Source organism: Panthera tigris, chromosome E2, assembly GCF_018350195.1.
Source record: "Panthera tigris isolate Pti1 chromosome E2, P.tigris_Pti1_mat1.1, whole genome shotgun sequence".
Taxonomy (NCBI): Eukaryota; Metazoa; Chordata; class Mammalia; order Carnivora; family Felidae; genus Panthera; species Panthera tigris.
Window position 1 is genome coordinate 44,581,587 of NC_056674.1, and position 20,522 is coordinate 44,602,108.

A 20,522-nucleotide genomic window follows, 5' to 3' on the forward strand; every position below is an offset into this window, starting at 1 on the left:
AAGTAACAGAATATACTTGTATCAGCCAATCCTTTGATCATGGGCTATTTTCCTTTTTAACTGTTACAAACATCACTGCAATGAACATAGTAAGTAGTGCATACATTTTTTTTCTGTACTGTTATGGATATTTCCTGTGAATAATAATAGCTCATACTTAATGTAGTATCTTCACTATGGTAAACAGTGTTCTAAGCACCTAAATTTGTCTTTTATTTATAAATTTATTTTGCTGTTAAATTTCAAGGAGAATCCTTCAGACTTGCGTCTTTTAGCTTTATCTAAAGGATGCAGTAACTAAATAAGACTACCTACATGTAATTGAGTAAGACCATACTCAAACCATCCTGTAATATATAGTGTTGTGGTTAAGTGCTTAGGCTTTGGAGCCAGAACAGATCTATATTCAAAAATCCTTGCTCTGCTATTTACTTTGGTTGTAGAACTCCAAACTTCACCTTTCCAGTTTTTTAAATGAAAGGCATTTAAGGCATAAGACCATTTTTTCAATGGGAGGATTTTTAAACTAAGATGAAATAATAATTACTTCCTTCAGGGTACAACTTAAAATTATTTCCTTTTCTAGGTTAAGGAAAGGTAGAGAAATTTTGGTTATCATCTTTTTACTTTTTTGAGAGAAGGAGACACAGAATCTGAAGCTGGCTCCAGGCTCCGAGCTGTCAGCACAGAGCCCGATGCAGAGCTCGAACTCACAAACCACGAGATCATGACTTGAGCCAAAGTCTGATGCGTAACTGACTGAGCCACCCGGGTGTCCCAGTTATCATCTTTTGTTTAATAAGTGTTCATTAATGGGGCGCCTGGGTGGCTCAGTCGGTTGAGCGTCTGACTTCGGCTCAGGTCATGATCTCACGGTTTGAGTTTGAGCCGCGCATCAGGCTCTGTGCTGACAGCTCTGAGCCTGGAGTTTGCTTTGGATTCTGTGTCTCCCTTTCTCTCTGCCCTTCCCCCACTTCTGCTCTGTCTCTCAAAAATAAATAAACATTTAAAAAAAATAAGTGTTCATTAGTGAAATCTGTGCTATTCTTATAAATCATATTCAAAGAATAGTTAATGCAGGGAAGTGCCCATGATGGATGTTAAATTAAAAAAAAAAAAAGAAGATAGAGGGATGCCTCGGTGGCTCAGTCAATTAAGCGACCGGCTCTTGATTTCCTCTCAGGTCATGATCTCACAGTTCATGAGATCAAGTAGGTTCATGAGGTCAAGTATTGGGCTCTGCTGACAGTGCAGAGCCCGCTTGGGATTCTGTCTCTCCCTCTCTTTCTTTGTTCCTCTCCTACTTGTGCATGCACAGCTCTCTCTCAAAATAAATAAATAAACTTAAAAAAAATTAAATAGGGGTGCCTGGGTGGCTCAGTGGGTTAAGTGTCCGACTTCGGCTCAGGTCATGGCCTCACAGTTCTTGAGTTCAAGCCCTGTATCAGTCTCTTTGTTTTCAGCACAGAGCCCACTTTGGATCTTCTGTCCCCCTCTCTGTCTGCCCCTCCCCCCCAAATTAAAATAAATGTTAAAATTTTTTTAATTAAAAAAATTAGATACAAAGTAATGATCCCAGTTTTATTTTAAAAAATAAGACTAGTAGGAAATAAAATGTTAGGATGATGATCTCTGAGAATTGGGATTTGAAGTGACTTTATTTTCTCTTTTATACTTAAAAAAAATTGTTTTAATGTTTATTTTTGAGAGAGAGACAGAGAGTGAGTGGGGAGGGGCAGAGAGAGAGGGAGACACAGAGTCCAAAGCAGGCTCCAGGCTCTGAGCTGTCAGCACAGAGCCGGACACAGGGCTCAGACTCAGAACCGCAAGATCAGGACCTGAGCTGAAGTCAGATGCTTAACCTAACTGAGCCACCCAGGTGCTCCTTTTCTCTTTTATATTAAAAAAAAAAAGTTTCTGGGGGTGCCTGGGTGGCTCAGTCAGTTGACTGTCCAACTTGTTTAATAGGAAGTGTTTGGGTACCACATCCTTATTTCACCCTCTGGAAGATTAGGTACTTATCAGCCGTTGACTATCGTATGCTGTTTCTTTCTTATTAAATTTGCCTCTGGATAGGGATCAAGAAAATTATAATTTTGATGATCGTTGCAGAAAGTTGAGACCACCATTAAAGTCTTTAAGCCATTGCAAAGTTTCTCAGGAAAGACTTTTGCCGGCTTCTCTCCCATTTCATAAAAAGACCTCAATCACATAACTCCCATGTGTCGAGATTGAAGACTCGGATGCCAGCAAGACTCAGAGTGTAATGCAAATCAGTGAAATTGGCTGAATGGTACTTACAGTAACTGGAAAGCACACTAAAAGAGGCAGCTCCAGTTTTCCTTATGGGAATATATACTTAATGTTGCCAGATCTTCTGATTTGTCAAGAGGAGCCAGAAATCTAGATTTTTATGTAAAATCCCATTATTAAACGTTGACAGTTAGTTCAAAATGTTTTAGAACACTGTGCAGGCCAAATATATCTGGAGTCCAGATATGTCTTATAGAAGATGCAAGACCTGCAGAAAGAAAAGCTTTGTATTTTTAAGTGAAATTAGAGTTATCTTGGAATGAGCATGAGGTATTCACCTGATTGCCTTGGGAATAAAATAAATAATGCTCATGGAATATGTCAGTAATACTTCTTCATTGCATACCCTTTTGGGAGTAGGAATTATGACTTTTATTATTGTTAGTAACTCCAATTAATACTTCCACTCAGTGGTTCCTGGTAACCTCTCAGTGACTGCATGTAATTTAAGCCAAGTGGCTTCATCCGTAACAGAGTTTATAGGGTTGTGGTAGTGACAATCACAAATTATAACCAGTGTACATGTAAATTTTTGCACATTTTAAGTTGGGAGATTTTAGGTTGGGGGAGCAGCTGCAGTACTGTGTTGTTAATATGTTTTTAGCTCTTGTTTACCCTAGCATCTGTGTTTTTAGCCTTACTAGGAAAATAGTAATTATTCCTATATTTTTTACTTTATTTCTTACCTACAAAGTGAACTAATGTAAGTTGAACTTGACTGTTTTCACTTTTATTTTTTATTTAAAAAGTTTTTTTTTTTTAATTTTTTAAGTTTATTTATGTATTTTGAGAGAGAGACAGAGAGAGTGAGCAGGGGAGGGGCAGAGAGAGGTGGGAAAAGAGAGAATACCGACCAGGCTCTGCAGTGTCAGCGTGGAGCCTGATGTGGGGCTCGAACTCATGAACCATGAGATCATGACCTGAGCCGAAGTCGGACACTTAATCAACTGAGCCACCCAGGGCCTCCCCCCCACAATTTTTAAAAAATATTTGTTTATTTTTGAGAGAGAGACAGTGCAAGTGGGAGAGGGGCAAAGAGAGAGGGAGACACGACATCCGAAGCAGTCTCCGCTGTGAGCTATCAGCACAGAGCCTGATGTGGGGCTGGAACTCACGAACTGCGAGATCACACATGGCCTGAGCTTAACTGGACGCTTAACTAGCTGAGCCACCCAGGTGCCCCTCATTTTTGTTTTTTAAAGATGCTGGCCATATCATTAGATATTTCTTTCTTGTGAGTCATTTGTATGAACTTTGAATTCTGTTTCTTGCATGCATCCATCTATCCATTCATTCAGTAAGCATTATCTTGACCTTTTCAAAGATGCTAAGGCCCTGCATAATCTACTCTGCCATACCCACTAACCATATCTCATTGTAGCAAGGGGAATGTCTTGGTTACTGTGTTTTAGTCACACTGTGCACCATTTGGTTACTCAGACATGCCATGTCTTTACCTGCCTAAAGTCTTTTATACATGCTGTTGCCTCAGATGTTTTTCTTCTCTTTCTGCTTTGAGTTGCTGATTCTTTCTTACCCTCAGGAACCACTCAGAGAAGCCTCCCTTAGATAGAAGAACTATCTTCTCTTAAAGTAGTTCTCACATTGTTCTTTCTTACAGATTCCTGCTTGTTTTCTTTTCTTTCTTTCTTTTTTTCTTTCTTTCTTTTTTTCTTTTCTTTCTTTCTTTCTTTCTTTCTTTCTTTCTTTCTTTCTTTCTTTCTTTCTTTCTTTCTTTCAGAGAGAGAAAGAGTACGAGCAGGGTAGGAGCAGAGAGAGTGGGGGACACAGAATCCGAAGCAGCCTCCAGGCTCTGAGCTATCAGCACAGAGCCCGATGAGGGGCTCAAACTCAGGAACTGAGAGATCATGACCTTAGTCGAAGTCAGAGGCTTAACTGACTGAGCCACCCAGCTGCCCCTGTTTGTTTTCTTCATAGCATTCATTCCACTTTGTATTTAAAAACTAGTTCCTTGTTCCAGAATATTTTCTGTTTCTCTCATTACAGAAAAACTCCTTAAAGACAGGGACCTCTTTTGTCTTACTCAATTTTGTATCTTTGGCTCACAGTAAATTACTTTTGAATTAATTAGTCATCAGCACAATAATCATATGCTTCCATGATGGTGGCCAGTGCTTTCTAGGCATATTGTATACATTATTGCTAGTGCTCATAACTCTATAAGGTAGATATTTCTGCCATATTGTAATTGAGAAAAGTAACTTGCCCAAAGTCACACAGAAAATAAGTGATAAAAATATAATGAGAGCTCAGTTCTCACTGCCTTTGCTCTTTCATTATGACATGCTACCTACCTCTTATTTATTGTAAATAGTATTGGTATGCTAACATAGGGATCATACTGCTTTGTTATAGTGATTGCAGACGTGGTTTTCTCCTTCCTTCCTTATTCCCCCTTCGTGCAAAAAAGATTACAATAATATTTTAAATGCCTACTAATAGTATATCATGATTTTGACTTTCTGATAAAGCCAAATGAAAATTCGTGTATTTTTATTTAATAATAATATTCATACTCTCTTGTATTAGAACACTTATCCCCTGAGTCTTAACCTCTTAATTCTTCTATATGATATAATTAGCCATTTAAACATGATAGGTATGGAAGGATTTCTTACATGCCTCTTAAGCATCTACTTCTATAGCACAGCCATTGGCAAATAGAAATAATTGAATTCTCAGGATGCCTTGATGGCTCAGTCAGTTAGTTGGGTATTGACTCTTGATACCAGCTTGGGTCAGTGATCCCAGGGTTGTGAGATCGAGCCACATGTTGAACTCAGCAGTGAGCATGGAGCCTGCTTGCAATTCTCTCGCTCCCTCCCTCCCTCCCTCCCTCCCTCCCTTTCTCTCTCCCTCTTTCCCTCTCTTTCTCCCTCTGCCTTTTTCCCCTGCTCTTGCTTTCTTTCTATAAAATTAAAAAAAAAAAAAAAAGGGGGCCAGCTGGGTGGCTGTCTCAAGTTTTAAGCATCCAACTCTTGATCTTGGCTCAGGTCATGTTCTCATAGTTTGTGAGATCAAGCCCATGTCAGACTCACCATAGGGTTTGCTGGAGATTCTCTTTCTCCTTCATTCTCTGCCCCTCCTCCTCTTGCACATGTGTGCATGCATGTGGCATGTGTACACTCTGTAAAATACATAAACATTAAAAATAAAATTAAAAATACAATAAAATAATTGACTTATCTTCTACAGCATTTTAAAACCATCCCACTGAAGTCCCTCAACTTTTTACCTCTTCATCTCAAATTTTTGTTTGGGTCTTCTTATTTTCTATTTCTCTCATGTCATTGGAAGAAATGCCCAGTCTTTTCCTAAGATGCCCCCAATCTTCTGGACTTGATTCCATGACATTTACCTCATTTTAATATTTTCCTCTCTTCTTTTTCATTTTCTTTCATGTTTTTGTATTCTTGTAGCAGTAGTTGTCAAACTTTTAAACTATGATTTCCATGGAGGTTCCTCTGTATATGATATAATTTCCAAAAAAATTGTACTTACAAAGGAAAATGAATTCTTTATGGTAGTATAATCCTATAAAAATGCCCTGGAAAATTGTTATTTAGTCATTGTTCTACTGATCTCAACTTCTTCACCATCTAGTTGTTCCTAAACCTTTTGTTAGTATGTAAGCATTTGCTAGGAAATTCAGTTATAATTTCACAATTGTCAAACCTGATGGTGTTTTTTTTTTTTTTTTAATGTTTATTTTTTGAGAGAGAGTGCGTGGGGAGGGGACAGAGAGAGACAGAGAATCCAAAGCAGGCTCTGCGCTGCCAGTGCAAAGCCTAATGTGGGGCTTAAACCCACGAAATGTGAGATCATGACCTGAGCTGAAGTCAGCATCTCAACCAACTGACCCACTCAGGCACCCCCTGATCACACTTTTTAAATTAAATCTCTTCTATATGTCCACTCTTGGATCTTCAAACATTTCCTTATTCCTGGCTGTTTCCCTTATATCATCAAACATACACACAATTTCTTTTTCTGCACAATAAAATTAAATGAAATTGGTCCTGTCTCCTTAAGTAGTTTTTCCTTGTCTTTGGAAGGACTTTATGAAATAGTAGTGTATATTTCTGCTTGCACTGCATTTACTTCCTCACTTATGTTTGGTCTTCAACTCTTTGCCTTCTGGCTTCTCTCCCCATCACTCCCTTGATACTTCTTTGGCATAAGTATCAAGAAATACCTTTTGCCACATCAAATAAATACATTCTTTCAAGTTTTTCCTTACTTGAACTGAATGAGGCATTTTCATTTTTGGCAGTCCATACCAAGACTGTTCCTTTTTTTTTTTTTTTTTTTTTTGGACGCTGTACTCTTCAGGCTCTCCTCTGACTCTAGCTTCTTGCTTGGCTTCTTATTCTGATCCTTCTGCCTCTTTATTCTTTATATGGTCTGTTAGCAATCTTATGTATTCCCACCGCTTCTATCTTCTTGCTCATTCATACATTCATCAAATGATGCCTGTTGTGCAAGGCACTGTGCTATTGCTGAGATCAGTGTAAACGAAACCGACAGCTATGATGTGAATAGTCTAATAGGAAATACATATAGATTGATTGGCAGTTGTGAAACAGTGTATAAAACATATTCTGTTAAAGGGAATACATAGAATGGATACTTAACCAAGACTGGAGTGGTCAGGAAAAGGTTTTTGGGAAGAAGTAACATTTGAAAGGGCTGTGGGAAGGTCAGTGTTTCAGACAGAAGCAATAGCATTTGCAAAGAAATAAAAGTAAGGGGGTGCTTGACTGAAGGATTGAAAATCATTGTACCTTGAGAGTGTTGAGAGAAAGAGGAGAATGGAAAGGGGTAAGATTGAAGGGTTATAAAATAGGCACTTGTTAGTATTCATTCAACAAATAGTGCTCTGTTGTGTAACTTTATAGCTATACTTACACATATGTATACATTTTTTATTTTTTTTAATTAAAAAAAATCTTTATTTTTGAGAGAGCATGCATACAAGCAGGGGGAGGGGCAGAGAGAGAGAGGGACAGAGGATCTGAAGAAGCAGACAGTGTCAGACTGCACTGACAGTGCAGAGCCCAATGCAGGGGTTTGAACTCACAAACCGTGAGATCATGACCTGAGCTGAAGTCAGATGCTCAACCGACTGAGCCACCCAAGTGCTCCTAAAAATAAAATCTTTTAAAAAAGTGTATACTGGGGCACCTGGGTAGCTCAGTCAGTTGAGCCCCGGGTCAGGCTCTGATCTGTGCAGAGCCTGCTTGAGATTCTCTCTTTCCTCTCCCTCTGCCTCTCCCTCTCCCACCACACTAGCACTTTCTCCTCTCTCTCAAAATAAATAAACATTTTTTTTAAATCTTAAAAAAAAAAAGAAGTTAACCACATGGCCAATAAACATATGTAAATGTGCTCAAAAGCATTAGTTATCATATTAAAATCGCAGTGTGATACCACTCCATCTCCACCAGATAGCCTCTAAAAAAATTATGAAAACATTTTTTTATGACTGAGCTTGTGCCATAGCCAGGACTTTTATACATTGATGATGAGAGTGTATATTGATACAACGTCTTGGGAAAACTATTTAGTGCCAACAACTGAAGTTGAGTATACACATACCTTATGACCGAGCAATTTTCTCTAGGTATATATCCAAAGGAAGTACATATACGTGCATGTAAGAATGTCCTTAGCCATATTTTTGGAATAAGTAAAAACTATAAACAACTCAATCATTTAACAGCAGAGTGGATTAATTGTAGACTTTTCATACAACAAAATAATATATAGCATTGCAAAAGAATGAACAGCTGTAAGCAACATCAATAACCTGAACAGACAATGCTGAGTAAAAGAAGCTAGGCACAAAAGGATATGTCCTGTATGATTTTTTTTAATTATATAAAGCTCAAAAATAGGCAAAACTATAATTTATGGTGATAGAAGTTAGAAGATTGGTTACTTCTAGGGCTCATACCTGAGAGGAAGCATGAAGGATGCATAATCTGCTGGGTGGTAGTTATGTGTGTGTTCACTTTTTAAAATTATTCAAGCTCAAAACTTAAGTTATGTATACTTTACTATATGTATATGTTATGCTTTAATAAAAAGTCGAAACACTGAAAAAAGTAATCTCTTCTGAAATTATGATAGTAATAATTACCAATTTTATTTATATAAATAAATAACTTATTTAATTTATGTAAATGATATATGATCAGTATATGAATGTTTATAATTTGTGTAAATATTATGTAAATAATATATAAATAATTATACAAAAAGTTAAAATACTGAAAAAAGTAACAATTTATTCTGAAATTAAGATAGTAGTAATTATTTTATTTATATATACTTTACGTTAAAACACCTTTTCATATATCAATACTATGATTATAAATATAAAAAAGTATTTTGTAAATTTTAAATTGTAATATTACCAGATATAATTTATTTTTGGAACAATTTTCAATTTTCTAGAGCTGTTTATCTGTTTCTGTTTATGGACCACACCATGGCATAAAAGATTGCATAAGCTACCCTTTCATTTGCTGTTGTAAAATGACAACTGAAAATCATTATCAGAATTAATAAAAAGAGGGGCACCTGAGTGGCTCAGTCAGTTGAGTATCCAACTTCGTCTCAGGTCATGATCTCATGGTTCGTGGGTTCGAGTCCCGGGTCAGCTTGGAGCCTGACAGCTTGAAGTGCTGACAGCTTGGAGCCTGGAGCCTGCTTTGGATTCTGTGTCCCCCTCTCTCTCTCTCTGCCCCTCCCCCACTCATGCTCTTTCTCTGTCTCAAAAATAAATAAACATTATTAAAAAAAATTTTTTTTAGGGGCGCCTGGGTGGCTCAGTCGGTTAAGCGGCCGACTTCGGCTCAGGTCACTATCTCGCGGTCCGTGAGTTCGAGCCCCGCGTTAGGCTCTGTGCTGACAGCTCAGAGCCTGGAGCCTGTTTCAGATTCTGTGTCTCCCTCTCTCTCTGCCCCTCCCCTGTTCATGCTCTGTCTCTGTCTCAAAAATAAATAAACGTTAAAAAAAAAAAAAATTTTTTTTAAAGTATAAAAAGAGAGGCTTTGCTGATCAGTAAAGTCACATCTACTCACTATATCAAAATCAAAAGCTGTTCTTTTTTGGTAAGAAACAAAGTATTTTCATGTTATAACAAATGTTATTTGTAAATAGAGAATAGTCAGGAGGTAAATGATCTGGAAGAATAGTCTATGCTATCAGAATTTTACCCATTGAAAATCTTTGGGTTTTGCCCCTAAGTGGTAATTCTAGATAATATCTCTCAGGTTCAAAATAACAAGAAATGTACTAATTTGCTTCATTATTTTAGGTATTGTTCAAGACTACATGTATCAAATACAAGTATCAAACATCTAAAATTACCTATTGCCATGTGAAATAACAATTGTCATTTAAGTCAAGAATGATAGACAACACTCAGTTCTTCTTTTTGATATGTAAATATAATTGTTTTCTCTTCAAGGTTTAAAATTTAAGTAATCTTGCAAAGGATGGTTCAACTCTTTGTTACTCTTCTTTTTTACCTTTTAGGGGGAAAAATAGCCATACTTAAGGAGGTAATAAACTTATGCCTTAACATTTGAGACTAAATTTCATGCTTTAAAGTAATGGCTCTTTGCCAGAATCAACTGTGGAGCTTTATAATATGCATTCTATGATCCTGCCTACTGTAAACCCTTATTCAATAGGTCTGTGATGGAATCCCAGGGCATCTTCATTCAAGGGAAAAAAAAAAAAAAAAAAAAACCACATATTTCCATAAGCAATTCTGATATTCCTCATTGATTACTACTGTCCTAAATTAAAAGGCAGAAGTAATGAACTTGTTTGTTTATTGCTGCTCATGGTAGACAAATATTTTGCTCTCTAAACAATCAGCTTATGTCTAGAAGTAGGTTTAGGGGCAACTGGGTAGCTCAGTTGGTTAAGTGTCTGACTCTTGATTTCGGCTCAGGTCATGATCTCACAGTTCGTGGAATCAAGTCCTGTGTCGGGTTCCGTGCTGACAGCATGGAACCCGCTTGGAATTCTCCCTCCCTCCCTCTCTCCCTCCCTCCCTCCCTCTCTCTCTCTCTCTCTCTCTCCCCGCCTCCCTCTCCCTGCCCCCCCCCCCAAATAAATAAACTTAAAAAAAATTATAAGGTTTGCGTATTCTGTTTGTTGATAATGCTTGTGTAGAGAGGAAAAAGTGAGCATTGTTGATTTATTCAGTATTGGCTTGAGGGAGGAAAAAAAAATCATGTTATATGAATAGAAAAGAAATTTTACAGGAAATCACTTTTTAAAGTGAAAATGAAGATCCTAAAATATGAAAATTTATGTTTGTTCATTAAGAAAATGGTAGTTTAGGTACGCTTGGGTGGCTCATTCTGTTGGGCGGCTGACTCTTGATTTTGGCTCAGGTCGTGATCTGACGGTTCTTGAATTCAAGTCCAGTATCGGGTTCTACACTGACAGTGTGGAGCCTGCTTGGGATTCTGTCTCTCTGTTTCTCTCTCTCAAAAATAAATAAACTTTCTTTTCAATTTAAAAAAAGAAAAAACAGTAGTTTAGGGGTGCCTGGGTGACTCATTTGGTTAATAAGCATCTGATGTTGGCTCAGGTTGTGATCTCATGGTTCATGAAGTGGAGCCCCACATGGGCTCTGCACTGACAGTGCAGAGCCTGCTTGGGATATTCTCTCTCTGTCTCTACCCCTCCTCTACTTATTCTCTCTCTCTTTCAAAATAAATAAATAAACTTAAAAAAAAAATGGTAGTTTAAGTGGTAACAGAGTGGAAGATGGAATATGGGGAAATAGGGTATTTGGAGTAGAAAATACTATAGAAAAATGACATTTTTAATTAAAGTAGTGGAACATACTGGTAGTGATAACAAGGAAAATAAGATTTTTGTTTGTTTGGTTTTCCCTCACTGAGACTCTGGGGAATAGAAACAAGAATTAATGTTTTACATTGTTTGGGTAGAATCAGTCATGGTAGATGATTTGCTCATTCATTCATAATATTCATTCATTCATTCTAATTGCATAGACAGGAATGTTGGAGAAAAGATTTATCTTTTAGCAGCTATTCTCCTGTTCAGAAACCAGCTCCATCTAGTCTTGGCTATTGTAATCAAGTCATAACCTAATTGGAATATAATTTCTTCTCTGTAAAAACTGAGGGTTATGCTGAATACTTTCACCAGTTTCTAAAATTCTATGCTTTTTATGTGAATTTTAGGTTAATCTCATAAAAACACATTCATTCCATTCATACCATTCTTGCCTAGCCCTCTTTATATTTATTCTCTCTTTTTTTTTTTTGTACATAACATCTATGTCTTGGTACTGATTCCATTGGTTATTTATGTACTTGCTGTCTACCTCACTGGACTGTAAGCTGTTTGAAAACAGAGACACAGGTCACTTTAGTGTCTGCACCTATGCATACAAAATGGATTACTAGTGACAAAATTAAGTTTTTCTTCTTTTAGAAAATAAACTTTAGGGGCACCTAGGTGGCTAAGTCAGTTAAGTGTCCAATTTCAGCTCAGGTCATGATCTCATGGTTCGAGGGTTTGAGCCCTGCGTCGGGCTCTGTGCTGACAGATCAGAGCCTGGACATGCTGCAGATTCTGTGTCTCCCTCTCTCTCTCTGCTCATCACCCACTCATGCTCTGTCTTTCTCTCTCTCAAAAATAAATAAACATTAAAAAAATTTTTTAAAGAAAATTAGCTTTAAAAAAATGTTTGTTTACTATATATTTTTGAGAGAGAGTGAGCAGGAGGGGCAGAGAGAGAGGGAGAGAGGAAAATCTCTAGGTACCCCTAGAGAATAAACTTCTGAACTACCTAGTTGTAATGCAGGGTCTGTGCAGTTAGAAATAACACTGATGTTAGGAATTCCATCTATTTTATTTACTAGATTATTGTGCCTGGCGCAGAATTGACACTTCAGTTCTGTGTTTAATAAATATATGAATGAATTGGGGCACCTGAGTGGCTCAGTTGTTTGGGCTTCCGACTTCAGCTCAGGTCATGATCTCATGGTCTGTGAGTTTGAGCCCCATGTTGGGCTCTGTGCTCACAGCTCAGAACTTGGAGCCTGCTTTGGATTCTATGTCTCCCTCTCTCTCTGCCTCTCCCCCACTCATGTTCTGGCTCTCTCCCTTTCTCTCTCGAAAATAAATAAACAATAAAAAATTTAAAAAATAAATATATAAATGAATGAGCAAATAATCATTTATTAAATGTCTTCAAGTTTCAAAACAATATGGATAGGGGCCGGTGCCTAGGTGGCTTAGTCAGTTAAGCATCTAAGTCTTGATTTTGGCTCAGGTCATGATCTTACAGTTTGTGGGTTGAGCCCTGAGTCGGGCTCTGTGCTGACAGCACACAACAACATCAACAACAACTATGGATAAAATAACATGTTAATTCCACTTATTTCTTTTCAATGATAGATTATTACATACATTGATAAGTGCATGGTTATTTTATCCCTCTTTTTTTTTTTTTTAATGTTTATTTGAGAGAGAGAGAGCAAGGGAGGGGCAGACAGAGAGGGAGAGAGAAAATCCCAAGCAGGCTCTGTGCTGACAGCAGGGCCCGATCCCAAGAACTGTGAGATCCTGACCTGAACTGAAATCAAGAGTTGGACGCTTAACCCACTGAGCCACCCGGGTGCCCCCAAGGACACGGTTACTTTAGTTACAAAAAAAGTGACTATAAAATATATGGTTATATAATATAGTTAACACTTAAGCAGTGGAAGAGGTCTGTATTCATTACTGTTTTCATAAACATCAGCTAAATTTTAAGTGTGTATACATTACAATGTATGGCTCTGATAGCACATACTAGGCTGCAGATAATTTCTTTACCTTGCTTGAACTGTGCACCTGGATATCTCTTCTCTCCCTTCCCCTCCCATTAATGCTTTCCTCACCCTGTTTGGGCTCTGAAACCCCATGCTAGAGACCCCCCCTTCCCCTCATCCCCATAGATGACCCTCCTCACCCAGCTAGGCTTCTGACACCCACCCCCTGGGTCCTTCTCATACTCACATCTTTGACTCTGTCTGAACTCCACAGTTCTTAAAGCTCTATTGAAAAAGTATTTTTATAAGATATTTGAAAATTGTAAATAAACCGTAAATGTTTTACTCAATAATTTATGTCATAGATATGACATTGAATGTCTTATTTTTTCTAGGACAGACTTAAGTAATATCTTTTGAAAATAATATAAGTGAATTTAGAATGTAGATAACTAAAATGGTTAGTTGAATAGTATACTCCATTCTATATTTCATAAGTCTTAAGTTATTTTAAAAATAATTGTGAAGTTTTTAGATGAAAAATAGTACTTAAAAGAAAAAAATATGATGTATTAAAATGATTGTGGAATTCAAATTAGTTTCCTTAGGGGCACCTGGGTGGCTCAGTTGGTTAAGCATCCAGCTCTTGGTTTTGGCTTAGGTCATGATCTCACTGTTTTGTGGGTTTAAGCCCACATTGGGCTCTGCGCTGACAGTGCAGAGCCTGCTTGGGATATTCTCTCTCTCCCCCTCTCTCTGCCCCTCCCCCACTCATTCTCATTCTCTCTCTCTCTCTCTCTCAAAACAAATAAATAAACTGAAAAATTTTAAAAACCCAAAAAACAATAATAAAATATAATCAGGAAGAAGTGATGTGATTAAGTAAATATGTGATAGCAAACTATTAATTGACTTAAACTGAGAGGAGAAAAATTTGTTAAAAAAGAGCATCACCTACTAGTTATTCTTGGACTTCATAATCTTTTAGAAACCAAATATCCAGTAGACCTGCAGCCAGTACATTTTTCCAGTGGACATGCCAAGTATGATGACTGTCAAGCCTGAAGTGTTTTTAACAGAATGAATGCTGTGTCTCTTCAATGCAGAACTATGTTGGCACATTGGAGGTGCCAGGCATTTTGTTTTAGAATATCTGACATGAAACCATAGCCTTGGGATTTATCAGCTTATTGAGATAGTTAATAGAGAGATGGAAGAGTGAGGCAATTCTCAAACCATTTGCAAGGACTTTTTGAAAGTTTTTTAACTCTTTCAGGTGCTATAGTAGCTTCATATTTAGAGTGTAAAAAAATAAGTAAAACAATTTTTTAAACAATGTACAGATGTTTATAATTACATTTTTCAGTATAATAGTGTTTGCATCTGATATCAAGGAGCATTCATTATTATATATATATAATGTATTATTATGTAATATATATAATATATATAATATATATATATATATTATATATATTATGTGTGTTATATCATTAGTTTACTTTTTGTTAAATTTTAAAGCATTCCCAGCAGAAAGTATCCTCCTTTTTGCCACAAATATTTCCATTCACGGCTGCTTGTTTGACAGTTGAACAGAAGCATCTTATTTCCAGAGTCCCCCTTCCCCCCACCTTTTATCATTCATCTGTGCATGGAGTTAAGGTCTGTAGTATTAGTTGTGTACAACTTTTATTTATTTTGTTCCTTACCTTAAAGTAAATAGGGTAGTTTTCAGAAAAGTCATAAAGTAACTGGGCTCTCTGACAAATTCGGCCTTTACTTTCTGACCCAAAAGCAACTGAACATTACATGGTAGCCATCAGGTCAAGAAGGGTGAGGTTGAGGATACAAATTCCAGAAAAGGAATGATAACTTACAGAGTTCTTTTGAGCAGATCATCTTAGAGCAACTCTCTGAGGCTACATACTGTCCATGCATAATCTTAATTTTTATTGTATTTATTGATTTATTATATATTTTAGCAAAAGAACATCTATGAGCCCACCATCCAGCCCTACTTATTTCTGTTCATCCTTTGCCCTGTCCTTTCTCCCCATCAAAGGAAACCATCGTTCATCATTCCTTTCTTTTGTTCTATCACATATGCTTTTTATTTTTTACTGTTGCACAATCTTCATATTCTTTATTGGTACAACCTACCTCAGGATTGTTTTGAAATTAAGTTAAGAAATGTATATAATAAGCTTTGCACAGTGCCTGACCCATCCCCAAATGGCACTTGTGTTATTAATGTTCTTTTGTGGAGAGAGAACAAGAAAAGCATGCCTTTTCTCAGCTCTTTCCTATGTTTTATCTTCCTGAACCCTTCCAGGAAAAAGTGAGAAAGTATGAGGGTTTGAAGTCTTTTCACCTTTTCATGGGACTGAGCAATTTACAGAATGAAGCAGTAGAGAATGGGATTTGGACTATCCCCGGTTAGGGAACTGAGTTCCCAACTGAGAAAAATAAATAAATAAATAAACTGCACTATTAAGTTTCCCATTTTTCCCTTCTCTTTCACACTGCTTTGTGCCCTTGGGATAGGATTTCTGTCTACTTTGAGTTTGATGCAGTATAGTGAAACTCCTCATAGCCAGTGTTGAAGAATAAAAGACCGAATTGACCTAGAAAATAATCAGTGACATAAATGGATCAGTTAGAGTTTACTGAATGATCAAGCAAACAAACCCCCCACCCAGCCCATTTTTACACTGTTCACCTTCCCACCCAACATTGGGAAGCCTTGGTTTGTTTTCAATATCTGAAAATAATTTCAGTCCTCCATTTCTTCCTTCCCCCTGATGGCCCTATGATCTGCAATATTGCACCAACTCAAGACAAATTCTTGATCTTCTGAGCTTTTTTTCCAATTTCTGCCTAATTTCCTTTTTTCATACACTCATGTTAATAATTTCTATTAACAGAGTTATTTATTATATCACATCTGTCCTAATTCTACTACATGGATATTTAAGCAATGCACTTACCGGGGATTTTGGTCAACTAAAATTCATAATGTACCATTAAGTGAGTTGGTTAAACATTACTGCATAATTAGCAGCATTCATAGGAAAAATAGGTAAGACAACAGTCACCTCAAGCCTGGCTGGCCAGGGAAAGAGTTCCTTAGACAACAGGGGTACCTGGCTGGCTTAGTTGATAGAACATACTACTCTTGATATCAGCATCATGAGTTCAAGCCCCACGTTGGGTGTAGAGCTTACTTAAAATAAAATAAAAAATAACAGTAAAAAAAAGAGGGGTGCCTGGGTGGCTCAGGTGGGTAGGCATCCAACTCTTGATTTCTGCGCTGGTCATGATCTCACGGTTGCTGAGTTTGAGCCCTGCATCAGGCTCTGTCCTGGCAGCACAGTGCCTGACTGGGATTCTGTCTCTCTCTTCTCTCTCTCTCTCTCTCTCTCTCTCTCTCTCTCTCTCTCTCTCTCTCTCCCCCTCCCCTGCTCATGCTCTGTTTCTCAAAGTAAAGAAGTAAAACATTCAAGAAAAAAAGTAAAATTATTTCTCAATTAAAAAAAAAGAGAAAGTGCTTTTAAGTAAAAAGAGCAGTTTTTACCAACTGTTACATTAATCCTAACTAAATTTCACTTTATTCCTTTGGGCAGGTTTTCCTGCCTTGCATGATCTGTGATGCATTATGACACACAATATATCCCTCTTAAGCCTGTGTCATTCATAAATTTGTTATCTTTGCTTAGGCTGTTGATGTAGTAGCCACCTCCCTCCAGGTGAACCTGTACATTTTCGGGTACTTTTGCTTAGAGTCATCTGTTTATTAAGTCTCCATTTCTTCATCTCGGTCATGAGAACTTGATAATATTTCCTTAAGATATTTTACTGAATTTAGGATAACTATACCTGTAGCATTTTCCTGATCCTCCAAAAGAAGACCCTTAAAAAGCAAATTAGATTAGCATTCAGCTTGGCCTTCATGATTTCACTTTTTACAAATAGAAGCTGTGTGAAGAGATATTTTTATCCATAAGGTTTATTAGGAACAGTGAGAGACATAGCTTGCTCTTATACAGTTTTCACTTGTACTTGTTCTATTCTTCTTTCTCTTTTTTTTTGAAAATAGCTTTACTGATGAATAATTTACATATCATGAAATTCACCCATTTAGAGTGTACAAGATTCAATAGTGGTTAGGTTTTTTTTTTTTAATTTTTAAAAAAAAGTATTTATTTCTTTTGAGGGAGAGAAAGAGAGAGAGAGAGAGAGAACCATGCATAGGGGAGGGGCAGACAGAGAAGGAGAGAGAGAATCCCAAGCAGACTCCATGCTGTCAGTGCAGAGCCCACTGTGGGGCTCGAACTCACAAACTGTGAGATCGCTACCTGAGCTGAAACCAAGAGTCAGATGCTTAACTGACTGAGCCACCCAGGTGCCCCACCATAATCCAAATTTAGAACATTTTTACCATCCTAAAAAGAAAACTTGTGACCATTCTCTCTTTCTCTTAAAAAAAAAATATCTAGAAGTAATTTTATTTTGTTTTCTAAGGAAGTCTTTCCTCAGGAAACTGCCTTTCCATCATGGATTTCCTATTCTCTTTCTTCATATTCTGTGTTTGTAAACCTAGAATTTCATTCCTTTCTTATCTAATTTAAAAGATAACACAAGAAAAATAGATGCGACCTCATAACATGAGGTAGTTAGCACCAACTTAGGGCTATTTTTCATGGATTGTCAAGAATTCTTTCATTGGGCAATGGATACTGTAAAACTGTAATTTGGATTGAATTTAGGAGCAAATGACAATAGCATTAACAGCATGATTCATAATATTTTAATATTATAAATCTTTTAATATTTTTATGTCTTATGGGAAGCAGATTTAAAAGTAAGGCCATTGTATGTGGTTGGGTTGTACATTCATAGCTTGGAGGGAATTTCTTCGAGATAATGGGGTAAAGGAAAAGTTTAAATGAGGATTTAAGTCTTAGGTTGTTTGGAGTAGCAGAGCCAACCCAGTTATGTCTGAAATCATAGCCTGTGATGGTAATGACCGTATTAACTGCTTCTTCCCTTAGGTAGACATGATAAAACTTCTGACTTCTTTAATTGCCAAACACTTGTGTCAGTTAATCAGAAAATACCTTTGTTGAAGGGATGAGTCCATACTTCCCACACCTTCCATTTGTCCTTGCATGTTACTTTGTTTGTTTTGGGGGCTAGGTTGTGGGGAGGGCTAAGATATAGTAAGTTCTATAATTAGTTACTTTCCTGTGTGTTTTTATTAACATTGCTTTTATACCTCTAATATAGATTCAACTTTATACACTTCTTTGGGAAGGGTAGTGTGTCTCATTCCACACGAGTTTGTTTTGTTTTGATTGATTTATTTTAATAATTAGAGAAGTGGAGAAATAGTTCCAACTAGTGAAGTACTGGTGATGGGGCTATTAGTAGGACAGTTTTTTTTTTTCTTGATGTAAATATATTTTGGTAGATCTTTCTCTTTTCATCTAAATTCTTTTTATTTTCATATTGCTTTTAGTTTGAACAAAAAAAACAAAAAAGGACTTGAGTATGCTTCTCTTTTAAGTATAAGGAACTGTCGTTTTCAACATGGATTTAGAAATAATTGTTTTAAAATCTATATCTGATGATAGTGCCATTTTTGTTTTACTTAGGTTCTCCCTGCTCTCCTCCCTATGTTATTTGAAAGATACGAATTATTTACTTAAGGCTTTTAGCAGCATTGTAACAAACAGAAAAACTTGAGTCAAGGCATATTATGTTCAGGCAAATACTGAATTTGCCAGATGTTTTAAAGATGAAAGTTTCAAGAGTTAGGTAATAGAGTTTTTCAAAAGAAAATTTTCAAGTTGACTCTTTACTATGAACGAAGATAACATTTAATAGTAAATCTTCTAATTTTAGCTTTCCTTCACAACATTCTTCCTGATCCCTATCCACGTCAAAATTAGGGCACATACTTCAAAGATTAATTAATTGGAAGGATCAAAGTATTCATGCATTCAGTGATCACTTAACTGAAAGTATTGTTTGTTATCAAGGATAAAATGTCCATGGCGCTACCTTTGTTTTTTAATCACTCATGAAAATAAATTAATAATCTTTTTTATTTGTCGGAATGTTGGGTTTCTTGGAATACTAGGCAAGTCTCTTAAGTCCTGTTTCTCAGTTCTTTTGAAAATGGGCATATGATTCTAATTGGTCTTTTGAAATTCCTTCCAACATTGATTCTATTACCTTTACAGGATATTTTGAGACTTATTTGTGCCCAAAACCATACAATAGTAACTATAAAAGAATATATATATTTTTAAGTTTTTATTTATTTATTTTGAGAGAGACACAGAGAGTGTGAGCAGGGGACGGGCAGAGAGAGAGAGAGAGGGAGAATCCCAAGCAGGCTCCATGCTGTCAGGGCAGAGCCCAATGTGGGGCTCAAACTCATGAAACTATAAAAGAATTTTTTTAATAGTAGATATAAATGTAATTTTATAGACAATGATTATAAAATACATCAAAAAGATATGGATTCTTTAGTCTGGGATATAAAACTAATCATAGTCTAATTTAGGCATTTACGGTTTCTGATTTAAGAGTATCCTATTCTTGTGCCTTTCTGGAGTATAAATACAGAATAGAAATGACATTATTTCCTTGAGCTCTGACATTCCTTGTTTAGCTTGTTTTGGGAGACAAAAATGCATTTTGAGAGTGAATTAAAATATTTGCTAAAAGGTGCTAAGAAGAACAAGACTAGACTAATGGTCTCACTGGTGAAGCCAATTTAAAGCTAATTATGAGTATGCTAAGTTACAGTCTTATTACAAAGGAAGATAATGGACCATTTTGGGTTATTTGATATTTCTTATATTTTGTCTAATTTTGTCCAATTCTAAAATTTAATAAGTGTGGAGACCATCTTAAACATAAGGGATAAAGCCAAGAAGAAAACAGGGGACCGAACTAATGGAAAATTCATGCTTCAGTTCAGTAAAATTACATAATAAAAGAAAAATATTTGCTAATCTTTATGACAGTAATTATATGGATTTGTGTGTGTTCTCCTTATTAATTAATTTCATGCTCATTTGTTAGGTTATTGACTTATACTCTTAAATTTTTTTCTCCTTCCCCCTACAGAATCTGTCTATGATCTTCTCCCAAAGGAGTTACAGTTACCTCCATCTAGAGAAACATCTGTAGCATCAATGAGTCAGACAAGTGGTGGTGAGGCAGGCTCGCCTCCTCCAGCTGTAGTTGCTGCTGGTATGCATTTCATTTTACTTCATTAAAGAAAAGTAGTGTATTATCTGGCCAACATGAACAGTGCTGGCAAAGTCCATATCAAAAAGAGTGTGATTTGAGGGTTTG

The 20,522-nt window shown here is 36.6% G+C and overlaps 1 protein-coding gene across 8 annotated transcripts in view; it reads left to right on the forward strand.

The window, feature by feature from the left end:
* NFAT5 (nuclear factor of activated T cells 5) overlaps positions 1 to 20,522 on the forward strand; it is a 109,248-nt gene that overhangs the window by 24,618 nt on the left and 64,108 nt on the right. For 4 of the 8 annotated variants that reach the window (XM_042970189.1, XM_042970190.1, XM_042970192.1 and 1 more), the window contains one exon: positions 20,292 to 20,417. In XM_042970189.1, the coding sequence (XP_042826123.1) occupies positions 20,292 to 20,417 (126 nt within the window). Of the gene's footprint in view, positions 1 to 20,291; positions 20,418 to 20,522 lie in introns of those variants that run through there. The other 4 variants (XM_015541140.2, XM_042970195.1, XM_042970197.1 and 1 more) reach the window with 3 other exon arrangements.